The sequence below is a fragment of the Muntiacus reevesi genome, chromosome 3 (genome assembly GCF_963930625.1).
Source record: "Muntiacus reevesi chromosome 3, mMunRee1.1, whole genome shotgun sequence".
Taxonomy (NCBI): Eukaryota; Metazoa; Chordata; class Mammalia; order Artiodactyla; family Cervidae; genus Muntiacus; species Muntiacus reevesi.
The window spans coordinates 140102729-140120688 of NC_089251.1; the positions used below are offsets into that span (position 1 = coordinate 140102729).

The following is a 17960-nucleotide window of genomic DNA, read 5'->3' on the forward strand; positions in this document are numbered from 1 at the left end:
ATCAAGACCATCCCCAAGAAAAAGAAACGCAAAAAAGCAAAATGGCTGTCTGAGGAGGCCTTACAAATAGCTGTGGAATGAAGAGAAGCAAAAAGCAAAGGAGAAAAGGCAAGATATACCCATTTGAATGCAGAGTTCTAAAGAACAGCAAGGAGAGATAAGAAGGCCTTCTCAGTGATCAGTGCAAAGAAATAGAAGAAAACAATAGAATGGGAAAGACTAGAGATCTCTTCAAGAAAATTAGAGATACCAAAGGAACATTTAATACAAACATGGGCTTAATAAAGGACAGAAATGGTATGGACCTAACAGAAGCAGAAGATATTAAGAAGAGGTGGCAAGAATACACAGAAGAATTATACAGAAAAGATCTTCACGACCCAGATAATCATGATGGTGTGATCACTTACCTAGAGCCAGACATCCTGGAATGTGAAGTCAAGTGGACCTTAGGAAGCATCATTACAAACAAAGCTAGTGGAGGTGATGGAATTCTAGCTGAGCTATTTCAAATCCTAAAAGATGATGCTGTGAAAGTGCTGCACTCAATATGCCAGCAAATTTGGAAAACCCAGTCACAGGACTGGAAAAAGTCAGTTTTCATTCTAATCCCAAAGAAAGGCAATGCCAAAGAATGCTCAAACTACCACACAATTGCACCCATCTCACACGCTAGTAAAGTAATGCTCAAAATTCTCCAAGCCAGGCTTCAACAATATGTGAACCGTGAACTACCAGATGTTCAAGCTGGTTTTAGAAAAGGCAGAGGGATCAGAGATCAAATTGCCAACATCCGCTGAATCATTGAAAAAGCAAGAGAGTTCCATAAAAAACATCTATTTCTGCTTTATTGACTATGCCAAAGCCTTGACTGTGTGGATCACAATGAACTGTGTAAAATTCTGAAAGAGATGGGAATACCCGACCACCTGACCTGCCTCTTGAGAAATCTGTATGCAGGTAGGAAGCAACAGTTAGAACTGGACATGTAACAACAGACTGGTTCCAAATAGGGAAAGGAGTACATCAAGGCTGTATATTGTCACCCTGCTAATTAAATTATATGCAGAGTACATCATGAGAAATGCTGGACTGGATGAAGGACAAGCTGGAATCAAGATTGCCAGAAGAAATATCAATAACCTCAGATATGCAGATGACACCACCCTTATGGCAGAAAGTGAAGAAGAACTAGAGTCTCTTGATGAAAGTGAAAGAGGAAAGTGAAAAAGTTGGCTTAAAGCTCAACATTCAGAAAACTAAGATCATGGCATCTGGTTTCATCACTTCATGGCAAATAGACGGGGAAACAGTGGCAGACTTTATTTTTTGGGCTCCGAAATCACTGCAGATGGTGACTGCAGCCATGAAATTAAAAGATGCTTACTCCTTGGAAGGAAAGTGATGACCAACTTAGACAACATATTGAAAAGTAGAGACATTACTTTGCTAACAAAGGTCCATCTACTTAAGGCTATTGTTTTTCCAGTAGTCAGGTATGCATGTGAGAGTTGGACTATAAAGAAAGCTGAGCGCAGAATTGATTCTTGAATTGAACTGTGGTGTTGGAGAAGACTCTTGAGAGTCCCTTGAACTGCAAGGAGATCTAACGAGTCCATGCTAAAGGAGATCAGTCCTCGGTGTTCATTGGAAGGACTGATGTTGAAGCTGAAACTCCAATGCTTTGGCCACCTCATGCGAAGAGTTGACTCATTGGAAAAGCCCCTGATGCTGGGAGGGATTGGGGGCAGGAGGAGAAGGGGACAACAGAGGATGAGATGGTTGGATGGCATCACCGACTAAATGGACATGAGTTTGAATAAACTCCAGGAGTTGGTGATGGACAGGGAGGCCTGGCATGTTGCAGTCCATGGGGTCACAAAGTCAGACACGGCTGAGCAACAGAACTGAACTCAACTGACAACACCAACAGTGAAGTCTAATGTGTAAACTCTGGTCTTGGGGAGATAATGATGTGTTAGGGTAGGTTCATCAGTTGTAATAAATGTAGCATTCTGGTGGGAGATGATAAATGGAGGAGGCTAGGCACAGGGCAGGGAGTGTTTGGGGGCAGGGAGTGTTTGGGGGCAGTGAGTGTTTGGGGAATCCTTGCACTTTCTTGCAAGTTTTGGCATAAAACAGCCAGTTTATGCCACTAACATAAAAAAGTTAGTGATGAATAACTGAGCAAAGCAAAGGAAGGAAAGAAAAAAAGAAAAGATTTTCACTGGTGACCTTCAAAGTTCTTCCAGTCACTTTTGCAGCCCAGGGTCCCAGCTGTCTTAGGAAATCTGGACAGAGAGCAGAGCACGCCCCCTGCGGGATGCGAGAGGAATAGGAAGCGGGGACGCGGGGGTGGGGGTGGTGGTCCAGGCTGCCTGCTGGAATCACCCGGGAAGCTCCGAAAAATAGGATTGCTCTGGCCTCACCGCTAACCAGCTGAGACTTTGCAGTGGCAGCGTCCAGCCCTGCAGGGTTGAAAAGCGCTCCAGTTTATTCCAAAGTACAGGCGGAGCTGAAACTCGCTGCGAGAGAGCGGCGGTGGGTGGGTTGCGGGGTCTGAGGGTCAAGATCCAAGAGGAAAAAGAAACCTTCCAGGGAGAAGGAGGGTAGCCCTCATCTCGCCATTGTTGCCCCCCTCCCTCCAAGCCCCAGCGCAGTCACATTCCTGGATGCTCACTCCAACCGCGTCTCTCCCGGGGCCTGAGGCCAGATGCCACACTCTGAGCAGCTTTCGCCTCAAGAACGGGGCCCCCCAGGGCAGGTGCGCTGACCTTTTGGCCGGGAGAGGAAGGAGACAGGATCCCGGCTGACCGCGCGTCCCGCCGCTAACAACAACCCCGGCCGGGGAGCCACGTGCAGGTCGCGTTTCCCACTCCGCAGCCACGGAGCGCGCGAATTCACTAATTCGGACTTCACCTTGGTGTAGACGAGGACGGATGGGTGACCACGTATTCTTAGGGGCGAATTTTCTCCTACACCCGCTAACTGATCACCTTTAATACTAAAAACCAGCAAGCGCACAAATTTTAAAACCACTCACACACAAAAGCGCGAGCGCCAGAACTAGCAGATAGACAGGCAGGTGGACCCACCGCCTGTCCAGCGACAGGCGGGTTGGCTTCGCGGTCCCCGGCCGCGGTGGCACCCACGCCCTCCGCGCCTCCGCATCTCCACCGGTGTATATCCAGTAGTGTAGGAGTGTTAGTCACTTAGTCGTGTCCGACTCTCTGTGACATCATGAACTGTAGCCCGCCAGGCTCCTCTGCCCATGGAATTCTCCAGGCAAGAATCCTGGAGTGGGTTGCCATTTCCTTCTCCCATCCTGATGGCAGTGGACACTGGAAACGTTTAGGCATAAACTGAAGTTTTGGCTAGCATAGCTTATCAGTAGAGTGAGATCACCTGTTTGCTGGCTTTCAGCACCGCCCTCAGTGTGGCGATCTGCTCCCGTTTGGTGCTCAGTAGGGACCTGAGCTCGAGGATCTCTTCATCAGGTCTTCCTTGTCTTCATCGATCACGGGGGCCAGCTCCCGTGCTGCAGCTCTTTGACGAGACAGTTGCAAGGACCGGTCCACGACTTTCTGCAGGTGTTTGATTTGGTCCCGGATTATGGCATTAAGGTTGTAGATACTCATTGGCTCTTTGCGAATGTCACTTGTATCTAATACTGGAGATGATGGTGGGGCAGTAATAACAGAGGGTATCGTAAATATCCAGAGGGTATCGTAAAGCGGGAAAATCATACCGTTAATGCCCAGTTTAACTTCAGGGTCGACTCCGCCCAGTTTAAGTTCAGGATCGAGTCTGCGGTGGTCGCTATAGAATGCACCGATTTAGACAGCGTGGATCCCCCACGAACTCCGCTCTCGGCGGCCAGAGAAACTGACTTGGGGGCGCTGATACCTTGCGGACTCACGCAGCGGGAACCCCGCCCCGCCATCCCCGCTCTGGGTCCCCACACTGCACCCGGCGCTCCGCGTCGCTGGCGCACGGGGATCGCCTGTTCTGGGAAGGCGGGGGACCGGAAACGGGTGTCCCAGCGCCGGCCGCCCGGCCCTGCCCGGCCCGGCGGTCTACCGGCTCTCTGGCCCTTTAAAGCCGGTCATTTCCGCCGCCGACCTCGGGGGCGGGGAAAGCGGCGCGCGCGCCACGCGAGGCCGTCTCCGGAGCCGTAAGTACAGGCAAGGCCGTGCCGCGGGCCCCAGTGTGGGGTCCGCCGGGCGCCGGGGCTGCTGGCCGCGCCCTCGGCGGGGAGGTTCCGGGCTCCCGGGGTGGGGTGAGACCGGGCCGAGCCGGCGGCCCCTCTCCAGGCTCCTGCCCCTACCCCGCCGCTTCCCGTAGCCCCGGGGCCCGCGGTAAAGACGTGCGTCCCTGTCCGCCGCCCCTCTTTGGGGTTGGGGGGCGGGCGACTCCGGGGAGGGCGCCCAGCCGCGGCGAGGGGTCGACCCCACGCGGGACCCAGGGTCCCGCTCCCCGCGAGTGATTCAGAATCCCCGAGTGTCTTTCACTTTCCGTCTCCAGGAAACGGATCTGCGTAGACCGTGTATATCCAGCTGGTATCATAAAGCAGGATAATCACAACGTTAACCCCAGGTTGAAGTTCAGGTTCGAGTCCGTGGTGGTCGCCACTGAACGCACCGAGGGAGAGGGAGCGAGGGGAGACCAACACAAAACAATAGATGCCCCGCCGACCGCGGCGGGTGCAAGCCGCAGTCCACGCGGGCCCAGGCGGTTTGGAAAGCGCCACTTTCTCAGCGCCCTGAGCTGTGACCTCCACTTCGCTCACTCTTAGCGCGCTGCGAATTCACTGAGTGTATTGGGCATCCAGCACTTTTGGCATGAATTCAGAGCGAAATCTCACTTCCCAGGAGGGCCGTGCAAAAGGGATTAGAGACTTCCCCCCAACTTTTTCTTCTTTTGAACTTGTAACAACTGGCTTTGAGCATTTGGAGCTACTAAAGAGGTCATGCATTTTCTGGCTAGAGCCTCACTCAGGATTCTTTTGCCCCACAGCTTTGAGGGAGCAGAGAGCTGGGCGGGGGCGAGATGGCCCTGGTGCCCTATGTGGCGACCGCGGAGATGGGGCTGCAGAGATTCCACAAGCCTCTGGCCACCTTCTCCTTTGCAAACCACACGATCCAGATCCGGCAGGACTGGAAGCAACTGGGAGTCGCAGCGGTGGTTTGGGACGCGGTAAGTGAGCCCCGGAGGCCTCTGAAAATATCAGCAATTGATGATAAAGACTGCTCTTATTTTTGAAAAGTAACAGCTTTATTGGCTTGTAATTCATATACTGTACCTTTCACTTAAGGTTGTTTTTTTTTTTTAAGTAAATTCACAGTGGTGCAAGTACCATTATGCTCAGTTTTAAAACATTGCATCACCACACCCCATCCCCAGTAAACCTCTACCCATTAGAATCATTTTCCTGCCCCCCCGCCCCCTCAAATAGATTGCATTTTAAGGGTGAGTAAAGAAAGCTGAGAGAAATTGAATGACTTGCTGCCTGAGCCCCTAGCTGCTTTGGACACTTGTTTTTAAGTTTAACATTGCACAAAGAAAATGTCACTGACAAAGTCCCAAACGAAGATCATGTGTTTTCTTTTAGTTTTCCATAGTTGTCATGATCAAAAAACGATATTGTAATTGCTGCTTTTTCCTCTCCCCAGCCCTGTTCTTTCAGCTGCTTGTGGCAGACTTGCCCTCAGCCTCTAGCCACATCTGGGATTCAGTGGGAACTCAGGATTCAGTGAATACTGGATAAATAATTGGCATAGATACAGTTTTACAATCTTAACATTGTATTAGGGGTGTCAGAAACATTCAGGGATACAAAATATTGATGTATCTGTAACCCAGTAGTACTACTTGTAGGAATGTAGTCCAAGGTAACTACAAGAAAAGTTTTCTCAGAAAGAGTAATAAAGATACAGAATAGTGAGGAATGGGTGAATCTCCTTCATTCTCACCAAGAAGAGGAATTGCTCCGTATACTAATAGTATGTGGCCATGTCCCCTTTGGTTGTGGCCTTGCTGATCTGAACTCGGTTTAGGAACTGGACATTCCTTAAGCCAGATCACAGAGACTGTTCACGTCAGCTCTGCCAGAATGGTTTGTAAACCTCGAGTGTCAGAGTGCTGTGACGGAGAAGTTAACCTTCCCAGGTTCAGCAGGACCTGGTCTCAGGTGGACAGAATGACTGACGGCTGCTTGTCCCCCTGAGGGCCTCCGGAGGGGCTGGGGGCAGCTGGGCGGTGGGACTCAGTATCCAGGCTTGCTCTAGGGGACCCTGCTGGCAGCAGCTGAGCTCCCTGGGTGCCTTTAACCTGGGAGTTGAGCGGAGGGGGTGCGTGGTAACTTCCAAAAGCACGGAGCCTGCTGGAAATCCTCCAGCGCTTGTTGACCTTAACTATCACACTGTGTTTTGACTCAGGCTGTCGTTCTTGCCACGTATCTGGAGATGGGCACTGTGGAGCTCCGGGGCTGCTCGGCTGTGGAGCTGGGTGCTGGCACAGGGCTGGTGGGCATAGTGGCTGCCCTGCTGGGTGAGTGAGATGCAGGGCTCCCTCCGTGGGAGTGGAGGGATCGCCTTTCCATGACACAGACCCATTCTTAGCTTCCCCCCTACTGGGTTACTGCCCTTCTCCTTGTACTTGTTAGGAGTCACGGGCCACAGCTGCTATGCTCACAACTCCGGGAAGGCTCATTCCTTCTCTCTCTCTCATTCCGTTATTTGTATTCTCATTGGAGACTGCTTTGCCCCCTTCAATTCTGTGATGATCTTAAGGAGACTGAGTTCAAAGAGAGTTATCTTATTCATGGATGGAGGTTTCTTTCTTTCTTTCTTTTTTTTTTTTACAGTTTTAGGTACCGACCTCCTGCATTGCAGGGGATGCAGGTTTGATCTCTGGGTTGGGAAGTTCCCCTGGAGAAGGAAATGGCAACCCACTCCAGTATTCTTGCCTGGGAAATCCCATGGACAGAGGAGCCTGGCGGGCTACAGTCCATGGGGTCTCAAGCGCTGGACATGACTTAGCAACTAAACCACTCACCCTGTCTCTGTGTTTGGATTTACTCCAAGGAAGTAAGGAGAGCAGAAAATCTTTTACCTTTGTTGCTGAGGAATCTTTGGTGGTTTGTTCCTTTTAGGAAGGGCTGGGCCCCCTGCAGTTTGAACTGACATCTATTAAACAGTATGTAGTTCTGACTTGATGTCAAAGTTTGTGTGTTTGTTTTTTTTTTGCATACAGACATTAATTTAGGCCTAGAGCATTTTTAAGCTTCGTTTCTATTTCATAATTCATTGACTCTTTGTTGACAAAGGGTTGACTGCTGACAAATTTTTTGATTCTTTTCTACAACTTCTGGATTGTGCAGTTTAAGCTATTCGATGACCTGCCTCTAAGATACCATATATACTATTCTTCACTTCAGTATTGTCAGCTGGGGCTCTTGTTTCTGCTTCCCTGGGTCTGGGGTGGGGCCCAAGAGCCTGCATTTCTCATGAGCTCCTCAGTGATGACAGTGATGCCCAAACTGCTGGTCCTCAGACCACACTGGGGTGGTCAGGATCTAGAATTCCATCACGTGCATACAAGTACTTGAGGACCCACTGAAGCCCCACTTTTGTCCTGTTCTTTTTCTGGTAACATATCTTTTTCAGTATTCCTTTCTCTGTTTAGATTTTGCTTCCGATGGGGAACATAGGCAGGGGTGGTGGGTGGAAGTATGTACCTAGAAGCTGATTTAGGTCCATCTCTCTGACGTCATAGGTGGCAGTAGTGGTAAAGAAACCACCTGCCAATGCAGGAGACGTAAGAGACGTGGGTTTCATCCTTGGTTGGGAAGATCCCTTGGAGAAGGGAATGGCAACCCACTCCAGTGTTCTTGCCTGGAGAATCCCATGGACAGAGAGGCCTGGTGGGCTACAGTTCCCTGGGGTGGCAAAGAGTCGGACACGACTGAAGCGACTTAGCACACAAGCGTGTCTGACGTCACTGCCCTTTCAGTCACCAGGGAGGCCCTCACTGATACCATCTTTTGTTCTCACATTACATTAACCTTATATCATCCCTGTGTGTGTTAGGTATGTTTTAAATTTTAAAATTTTCATTTGCCAGTGAAGCTGGAAGCTCTCGGAAATTAACCCACTTTCTGAAGTCCTGCTCAGTGTCAAGCTGAGACTCACACCAGGCTTGTCGGATACAGCAGCCTGAGTTCTTTTCTTTCTGCAACACTAACCCTCATCTTGGTGGATGGAGAGATGAGGTTTCTTCTGTCTCTTCCTGAGAACAAGGGCCTCCTCACTGCTGTCAAGACAGAGTGTGGTGATGTGCTGAGGGCTAGAGGCCCACTAGGTGTTGACCTCTTTTTTTTTTTTTTTCAATTTAATTTTACTGAAGCATAGTTGATTCCCAGTGTCATGCCAACTTATGCACAGCAAAGCGACCCAGACATATATACACATTTTCCACTATGCTCTGTCACAGCATACTGAATATAGTTCCCTGTGCTACACCGTGGACTTTGCTGCCATCCATCCCACATACAACAGTTTGCACCTGCTGAACCCAAACTCCCAATACTCCCTTCTGCCCACTCCCTCACCAGCCCCCAGCTGCAAGTAAGCACTCCACTGCTTCTGACTTCTTTTAACTCTTACTAGCTATGTTACCAGAGAAGGCAATGGCACCCCACTCCAGTACTCTTGCCTGGAAAATCCCATGGACGGAGGAGCTTGGTAGGCTGCAGTCCATGGGGTCGTTAAGAGTCCACGACTCAGCCACCGACTCAGACACGACTGAGCGACTTCACTTTCACTTTTCACTTTCCTGCATTGAAGAAGGAAATGGCAACCCACTCCAGTGTTCTTGCCTGGAGAATCCCAGGGACAGGGGAGCCTGGTGGGCTGCCGTCTATGGGGTCTCGCAGAGTCGGACACGACTGAAGCAAATTAGCAGCAGCAGCAGCAGCAGCTGTTACCTTAGGCAAGTTGCTGAATCTCTAAACCTCTGTTTCCCAATAGAATGGGGATAATGACCGTATTCACTGCCCAGAGAGGATCAAATGAGATCGTGCGTAGACATCTATAGGTCATTGACTGGCACAGAGTAAATGCTCAGAATGTGTTCATAGCCCCTCTGCATGTTTGTTTCCGATCTGGAAGTCTGAGTTTGTGGGCTTGGCAAAGCCAGGATAAGGTTCTTCAAAGACCATCCCAGAGCCAGGGACTAGTTAGTTGTTGCCACGAAGGATGGGGCCTCAGGGAGGGACCAGAACACAGGATGGCAGACGGTGTGCCCATGGTTGCCCCGGAAGCACCTGCTGCCTCATTTCTGCAGCGCCCCGGGGCTCGGTGTCCGCTCTGCCCCCCAGCCCTGTCATGTCCGACTCTAGGCAGTGGTTCCGTGTGTCTGTCTCTCCTGGCAGCCTGAGGCTCCTGAGGAAGGGGGCAGTGTCTGTGTGTCCCTGGCGCTAATACACAGCTGGCACACAGCAGGTGCCCAGATAGCTTTGGAATGAAAGGTGAACTCAAAAATCAGGAAAATTCCTGTTTGTTATAAAAATGATACAACTCTATTACAAAAATAGCCCCAGAAGCAGTCCAAAAAAAAAAAAAAATGGAAAAACCCACCAAAGATTCTGGTTGTTCATGACTTTACAACATCATTACCATTAGCATTTTGGTGTGTTTCATTCTTTTCCTTTTCTCCATCCATATTTTTAAAAATTTATTTTTAATTGAAGAGGAATTACTTTATCATGTGTTGGTTTCTGGCATACAACAGTGTGAATCAGTCATAAATATGAACCTCTCTCCTACCACCCACCCCATCCCACCCTCTAGGCTGAAACACGGCACTGGGTTGAACTCCCTGTGTTTTTCAGTAGCTCCCCCCTGGCTATCTGTGTTACATATGGTAATGTATACGTTTCAGGACTGGTCTCTCTATGTATCCCGCCCTGTCCTTCCCCAACTCTGACCACAAGTCTGTTCTGTATGTCTGCGTCTCTATTCCTGCCCTGCAAATAGGTTCATCAGTACCACTTTTCTAGATTCCACTGATTTGTTAATATACAATATTTGTTTTTCTCTTTCTGACTGATGTCACTCTTATAACAGGCTCTAGATTCATCCACCTTACTAGAACTGACTGAGATCCACCCCTTTTTGTGGCTGAGTAATATTCCATTGTATTTACGTACCACAGCTTCTTTACCCACTCGTCTGTGGACGGATATCTCGGTTGCTCCTGTGCCCGAGCTGTTGTAAACGGTGCCGCTGTGACCAGTGGGGTCGTGTGGCTTTTTCAGTCGTGGTTTCCTCAGGGTATGTGCCCAGTAGTGGGGTCGCTGGGTCATATGGTCGTTTCAGTACTAGTTTTTTAAAGGAATCTCCATCCATATTTTAACCATAGTTATAATCGTGATTCCATACATGTGCCTATGCATTTGGTTACTCCCCCACCTAAGTTACCTTCTCAGTGAGGACTTCCCTGTCAAACCAACTCTCTCACTTCCTGATGTCCTGTATCTCTCTTTCCTGCTTTATTTTTTTCCTTAGTGCGTACCTCTGACTAACATACTGGATATCCTACTTTTAAAAACACCCCTTGCTGCCTGTCTCCTCCCTTAAATGTAGATTCTGTGAAGGTAGGGGTCTTTGTCCCATGGCTGATGGCAGCCACTTGGATATTTATGGAATTGGTGGATGTTTTGGGGAATGGTCAGCTGACAGTATGATTCTGCTGAAACTTGGGGCACACTTGGCAGGTCAGAAGTAGCCTCAGAAACCTCTGAGGCAGGCGTTCGAGGAGGTCTCCATCTAAGAGCTGTTAATGTGAACACTGAGCTGACGTGGAAAACCACACCACTCCAGTGCTGACTGCAGAGTGCTCTGTAGACTGGTGGGAAGTCCAGAGGGGAAGTCCTGGGTCAAAGTAGGAAAAGACTTGTTACCAGGAGAGATGGAAAGTATCCCTGAATTCTACTCAGCAGGCAGCATTCTGACTAGCACCAGTGATAGGTGCATGCATCTGTCAGCTTGCACATTTTCACAGTATCACACTCAGGACTGAGTCACATGTCCAACTGAATTATATACTCTTACCTGTCAAGATAAGAAACCTTCAGTATAAACTGTACTGAAAGGGTGCTGCCAACAGCTCTTCTGGGATCCTCTGGGGGATTGCCCATGAAGATTGCAGACTGAAGGATGCAGATGAGAAATAATTTATGAAAGAATGAAATGTAATGTTTGTGTTTTAGAATTTACAGGGTTAAAACCAAGCAGGATTGTGTACCATAGTGTTAATGCAAGGTAGATGAGGTGTTTCAGGGCTGACCTTATGTAGTTGTTTCACCTGAAGGGTAACTACCAGTTCGGACTTCTCTCTGCCATACTGGTTCAAAAAGTTCAGTCTCTTAGTTCATTGTAATCAACCCACAAGAAACAGATGAATACAATACTGCCTCCTTCATTTTACACATTGCTTGTAGAAACTTAGCACGTAGAGAACATTATCTCACCTACAGGACTGTTAATACAATCTTGTGATTTTTAACTTTACCATTTTTCCATAATTATATATAAATTGCATGATTACATATCAATTGGCTGCTTCCTGACAGCATAAGTAGAGAAAGATTGAAATTTCTTAGTAGCCAGTTAATGTTTTTTCTATGCTTCTTTTTAAAGCTCTAGCCCCAGAAAGGAGCTTTTCTGTGTTTAAAAGTATCTTGCTGTCTTCATTATCATTTGCGCCCAGATTTTTCATCTTTGGCTTTCATTTTGCCCTGAAGCCTACGGACTTGAAGATGGTAACCTAATGAATGAAGTATAATGGTAGACAGCTGTGGAGGGTGGGCCACTTCTGCCTGCAGAATTCGGAAGCATAGGCTGGCTTATCACTTGGGGACTTTGTATTTAATAGGCATAACTTCTGCAAACAGTAAGAAGTCATAGAGGCAAACCGAAGGTTTACATTTACCTGCAGGCAGTAGAGGCGGCGCTTCTGGCCGTTGTTCTGACGTGTCAGGTGAAATGTGTAGAGAGGCCCCCCTGCTGGTTAACTTGACCCCTCTCCTTATTAACTGTACTGATGTGCGCATTACTTTTTGTCCTACATTCTAGGTGCTCATGTGACTATCACGGATCGAAAAGTAGCATTAGAGTTTCTTAAATCAAACGTTCAAGCCAATTTACCACCCCATATCCAGCCCAAAGCTGTTGTTAAGGAGCTGACTTGGGGACAAAATTTGGGGAGTTTTTCACCTGGAGAATTTGACCTGATACTTGGAGCTGATATCATATATTTAGAAGAAACATTCGCAGATCTTCTTCAAACATTGGAGCATCTCTGTAGCAACCACTCAATGGTTCTTTTAGCTTGCCGAATTCGCTATGAACGGGATTACAACTTCTTAGCAATGCTGGAGAGGCAATTTACTGTGAGCAAGGTTCACTATGATTCTGAAAAAGACGTACATATTTACAAAGCACAGAGGAGATGCTTGAGAGAGGACTTGTAATTGGTTCTAATTTATAAGAATGTCGTCACTGAGTGTATCAATTAAGGTCTTACATGGGGAATATAATCATATGTAATAAAGTAGCCCGCTGTACAAGGTTAACCAAAGGTTCTCGAAAGACAAAGCAAATGTGCACTTTTAAAACAAAGCAGCTCTTTGTCCCATTGCTGTGACTTCTTTAGTTATATTTTACTAACTCTGAAATTCAAGTAACATTAAAGGAAAGTGTGAGATTTTGGTTTTTGTTGTTTCTGTATCCCACATGCTCCCTCTCAATAAACAATTTTCATTGATGTTGTGATGAAGGGTTGATATAAAGAACTTGTTTTGGTGAGGCTAGGTCATGCAAATCATTTAAAACACATTGTAAGACATATGTTTATCCCAGTTTTCTAATTTTCTGAGTATAAGACAAGAAGTTTAATGTACATGCCCTGAGCTATTAATACTATTGAACTCTTTTGTCTGATGTATTTTAGGCCTTAAGTACTTTTGGTTACTAGAGATTAGGATGTGAGTTTTCTGAGGTCTCATATGCTTTTTTGGTGTAATTTCAGATTTAGGTATATAAACAAAAGAGTAAATAAAAATAAAATTTTAGTTATTTTTTGGTAAGCTCCTAAAATGGGGAATAGGTTATCTTCAAATCAAATGCTGTAGTATCTTCCTTCAGCTTCACCCTTTCTTGAATGTTTTTGTATTTCTCAAGTGTTGTTTTGTAGCCTTTCCCTGCCTCCTCATGATGCACAGGATGACAGTAAACGAAAAAGTTTTAGACCTGATCTTTCCATGGGAGGTTAACTCCCCAAGTCTCAGCTCCTTCCACATTGCACTTGTAATTGTTTATTCAATGTTTGTGTGCGCCAGGAGATTGTACAGTTCTTGGGGGCCAGGAATGCTTCTGCCCCTTTCATTATGGTCTCCCCAGTATCTGGTATATCATAGCCAAGTATTTTTTGAATGAAAAAGATACATTACAGTTAGAGGGTATTGATCTTTGATTGATTGCTACATTGTTTTATGATTACCTTTGATAGACTTTATGAAGTCACACACATACCCTGCCCTTTTGCTTTCCCCCCCACAGTGTAAAAGCTTAAACAACAGCTTAAACATTTAGACCACAGAATATTATAATCTCAGTATGATGTTTCCTACTAGAGATAGATTTCTTTGTAAAACATTAGAAACAAGACCGCCTCCCTCTTAACCTTTTAATGACTATTTTGGATGTGTCATATTTTAAATAGAGGTTTAGATAGAGGTTTTACTTTAATAAAGGTGAATTTAAAGTTCTGAGCATTGTGATGTACCAGTTCAACACAATTCTGATAAATGCACATGAAATGGAAATATCCACAGATAACCGAATCCATGAAATGCCAGTACTGTACCATGGGTCTGGAACATCTTTAAAAACAAGTAAAAGCCCTGCAATATTAACAACACTATAATGAACAGAGCAATCCCATCTAGGTATCTTACTAGGAATGAATATATTAACTGGAGTTCAGCTCCTTTGCTTGAACAACCCTGACTTTGGAGAGAGCTATGAGAATGTCTGTGGGTGTGGATGGGGTGGGGTGGGGGCAGTAGCATGCTTGGATGCACTACCAAGTGAAGTAAGCTATGATTGGGTTCTTTTACATTTCTGTAAAACATTAAGAATCAGAAGAGGTGGAAGGTAATTTTTTCTGCTTGTCCTACAAATAGAAGAAAAGGTGAGAAAAATTCACCAGGAATGGCTTGGTTGTCTAAGTGAAAATCAAGTGGTTTTTTTTTTTTTGGTTTTTTTTTTTTTTGGCTTTGGGTTCAAAATGTCACAGGTACAGTTCCCCAGGGAAATTGACTCAGGGTTGAAGGTTAAGGTTCAGAAAGTTTAAATGAGAATGCTTTCAAGAACAACACCTGAGGGAGTAAAAGTAGCAGGATTGGGAAAGAGGGAGAAATTGGGTTGGGATGCAGGTGGGAAAGCCCTCAGCAGAATTCAGAGCTGGGGTGGCCAGAAAATGGGTGTTGAGGCAAGGGGTGGGACTTACATCCTTTTGTTGCTAGTCATTGGATCCAAGGAGCTTAACCTTGGGGTGGAGACAATTCCTGAGACTCAGCGGAGCGCCATCAGCCACCGACATTACCAGAAACTGGGAAATGAGTGCTTCAGGGGTGTGTACAGAGGGAGGGGGTGTAAGAATGTGGCCCACTATAAATGTCAACAAAGTTGTGATTTTTTTACTTCTGAGAAAAGCCCATAAATATGCATTTTAAGTGTGCTTAGTTTGTCCTCAAGGATAGAAATCTAGTCTCCTCTAGACCTACTGTACTAAGCCTTGATTCTCATATTGCTCAGTTTCTTAACTGTTACGTGGTTAACAGCCAGTGGGTATCAGTAACTTTTTTTTCCCAGTTAAAATCAAATGCCAAGTGCTGAGTTAAAATATACATTAGGTTTTTAGAGCTAAAACTCTAAAGTACACTTGTTTTCTAAGATCCCTCTTAAGGGTATCTTGCTTTAGTTCATGACAGAACCATCTGAAGCCATTGGTTTCTAAGAGTACATTTATTCTTCGTACTCAAGGATCAGAATTAAAATTGATCAGAAAACTTTATCTAAATGAGATGAACACTAGATTGAAAACTGAGGGCAGAGTAACATTGTCTGAAATGTTTCATCATCTTTCCAAGTACAGTTTATGCCCCAGAAAGGCAAGGACTGTACCTCATATTTTATATTTCAAGTGTTAACAGTGTCCTCTTCATAAAAGTTCGATAAATATATACTCATGAAAAATACATATTCCTGTACATATCAGTTACCTTATTAAATTGCCTATTCTCAGGGATATCAAAATGTAAAGCATATTCTCAGTAACAAAATTGTTAAGAACTTATATAAAAGATTCAGTTCCAACATCATTTGTTTAATCTATGCTTTTAGTTTATGGTGATTGATGGAAGCATTTTCAGTCATTTTTAAAATCAAGAAACAAAAATAACAATTTAGGATACTGTTCTTAAAATTCAAGCACTTTACTTTTTTAAATTTCTTATTTGTCTGACTGCACTGTGTAGCTTGTGGAATCTTAGTTCCCTGACCAGGGATTGAACCAACACCTTTGACAATGAATGGGCAGAATCTTAACTACTGGACTTGCCAGAAAATTGAAACAATTTATTAATAGTTCTTTTAAACATCACTTTTAATGCACTACTATTGGTAAGAGTCCCTTGGACTGCAAGGAGATCCAACCAGTCCATCCTAAAGGAAATCAGTCCTGAATAATTCATTGGAAGGACTGATGCTGAAGCTGAAACTCCCAACACTTTGGCCACCTGATGTGAAGAACTGACTCATTGGAAGACTCTGATGCTGGGAAAGATTGAAGGCAGGAGAAGGGGATGACAGAGGATGCCGTGTTTGGATGGCATCACTGACTCAATGGACATGAGTTTGAGTAAACTCCAGGAGTTGGGCATGGACAGGGAGGCCTGGCGTGCTGTAGTCCATGGGGTCGCAGAGTCAGACGCAACTGTGACTGGACTGAACTGGTAAGAGATCCTAGATATAGTTGGTGAAATAGACATGATTTAGTGTGAGAAAAAGTCATGTTACGGCTCCCACAACCTCTGCTGAGACAGAAGCAGCATTTTCAAGTGCTTTACAAGAATAGGTGAGATGCTATAGTGAGTGTATTTCCATGGTGTTGGAAACTGGAGACTTGGGTTCTCTCACCACTGACATGAGTTGCCAGGAAAAGCAGGGCAGTCCTCAGGGCTCTTTTTGTCACTTCAAAAATCGAGGACTTGTTAGCTCAGACGTTTCTGCTTTAAAATCACGTTATGCTTTTCTTCCTACAACCAGAGAAGGGTTAAAATATGACATTTTAAAAAAGCTAGTCTGCTACTTCTCATTTTTCTTTGAGTATTTATGAAAAGAGAGACTGTTAAGTTTGACATAAAAAATACTAATGAATATGACATTTAAAAATTAACTTAGCAGTCTTAATACTGCTTAGCAAATCACCTCCAAATATGAAGAAAACTATACTTAATAAGTTTCCACTTGTCGGTATCTATCCTAGAGATACACTAACTTGTATATACATCTATACTAACTTGTGTATATCTTACCAGTCAGCAGTTTCAAACTAAATGTCCAAAACGAGAGTACTAGTTAAATAAACTGTGCTATATCTATACAATGGGATACTTCACACCTGTTAGACTGAGGTGGACAGACATATAATGAAATACAACTATTGCCAAGACACATTCAGAGGAATAAAGCACCATTTATATAAAAAAGGGACAAGGAGAGAAAAGACATTTACATTTGTGTGTACATTTAGTGACAGACTGTCACTAAAGGGATATACAGACTCACCCATTTGTACCGTTTTTTTCCAAATATACATATTTACATATTACTTTAAAAAACTAAGTTAAAAAATCAGAATGAGGACTTCATCAAGAAAATGAGAAGAAAACTTACAGGATATGAGAAAATATTTGCAAAATCCTATTATTTGATAAGGATGTAGTATCCAGAATATATAAAGAACTCAAAACTCAAGAAAAAAAAAGGTGAGCAATGAAGTTGGACACTTCTCCAAAGATATACAAGTGGCCAACAAACACATGAAAAGATGCTCAGTATCATTAATCACTAAGGAATTACAAGTCAAAACCCCAGTAAGATACCACTTCCCCATCCATGAGAATGGCTTTACTATTTTTTTTTTTCCAAAATGTAAACAAATGTTGGCCAGGATGTAGAGAAAGTGGAACACTTCTGCATCACTGGTGGGAATGGAAAATGATGCAGCCACTGAGGCAGTTCCTCAAAATTTAACTCATAGAATTATCATATGACCCAGCAATTCCACTCCTAGATGTATATAGCCCCCCAAAAGTTGAAAACAAGGACTCAAACACAAAATTTGCACATGAATGTTCATAGCAGCATTATTTACAATGACTCCAAAGTGGAAACAAAGGTACAATGGATGAACAAACTGTGGCATATAGATACATTGGAATATTACTTGTCCATAAAAAGAAATGAAGTACTGATAAATGCTACAATGTGGAGGAACCTCAAAAACAGTATGCCAACTGAAAGAAACCAGACACAAAATGTCACATATTGTAGGATAATGTGAAATATCCAGAACAGGTAAATCTACAGAAAGATTGGTGGTTGCCAAAGGGCTGAAGGGAGGGGAAAATTGAGTGACTCTTATTGAGTACAGCATTTCTTTGGAGTGATAAAAATGTTTTGGAACTAGATATAGGTGGTGGTAATACAACATGATGAATGCACACTTCAAAATATTTTGTTAATGAATTTGCACCTCAAACAAGAACACAAATCACATTCAAACTCAAATTACTTTTCTCTTCACTCGTTAGGTCCTCACTAGCATTC

The 17960-nt window shown here is 44.9% G+C and overlaps 1 protein-coding gene across 7 annotated transcripts in view; it reads left to right on the top strand.

The window, feature by feature from the left end:
- The first annotated feature begins 3444 nt into the window (after positions 1 to 3444).
- The window catches only part of METTL21A (methyltransferase 21A, HSPA lysine), a 31622-nt gene continuing 17106 nt past the window's right edge, over positions 3445 to 17960 (top strand). Inside the window, exons 1-5 of one of the 7 annotated variants that reach the window (XM_065930713.1) lie at positions 4340 to 4358; positions 4525 to 4608; positions 5017 to 5196; positions 6438 to 6549; positions 12138 to 12828. In XM_065930713.1, coding sequence (XP_065786785.1) covers positions 5050 to 5196; positions 6438 to 6549; positions 12138 to 12535 — 657 coding nt within the window. In that variant the 5' untranslated portion in view covers positions 4340 to 4358; positions 4525 to 4608; positions 5017 to 5049 and the 3' untranslated portion in view covers positions 12536 to 12828. Of the gene's footprint in view, positions 3624 to 4054; positions 4175 to 4339; positions 4367 to 4386; positions 4609 to 5016; positions 5197 to 6437; positions 6550 to 12137; positions 12829 to 17960 lie in introns of those variants that run through there. The other 6 variants (XM_065930714.1, XM_065930716.1, XM_065930711.1 and 3 more) reach the window with 6 other exon arrangements.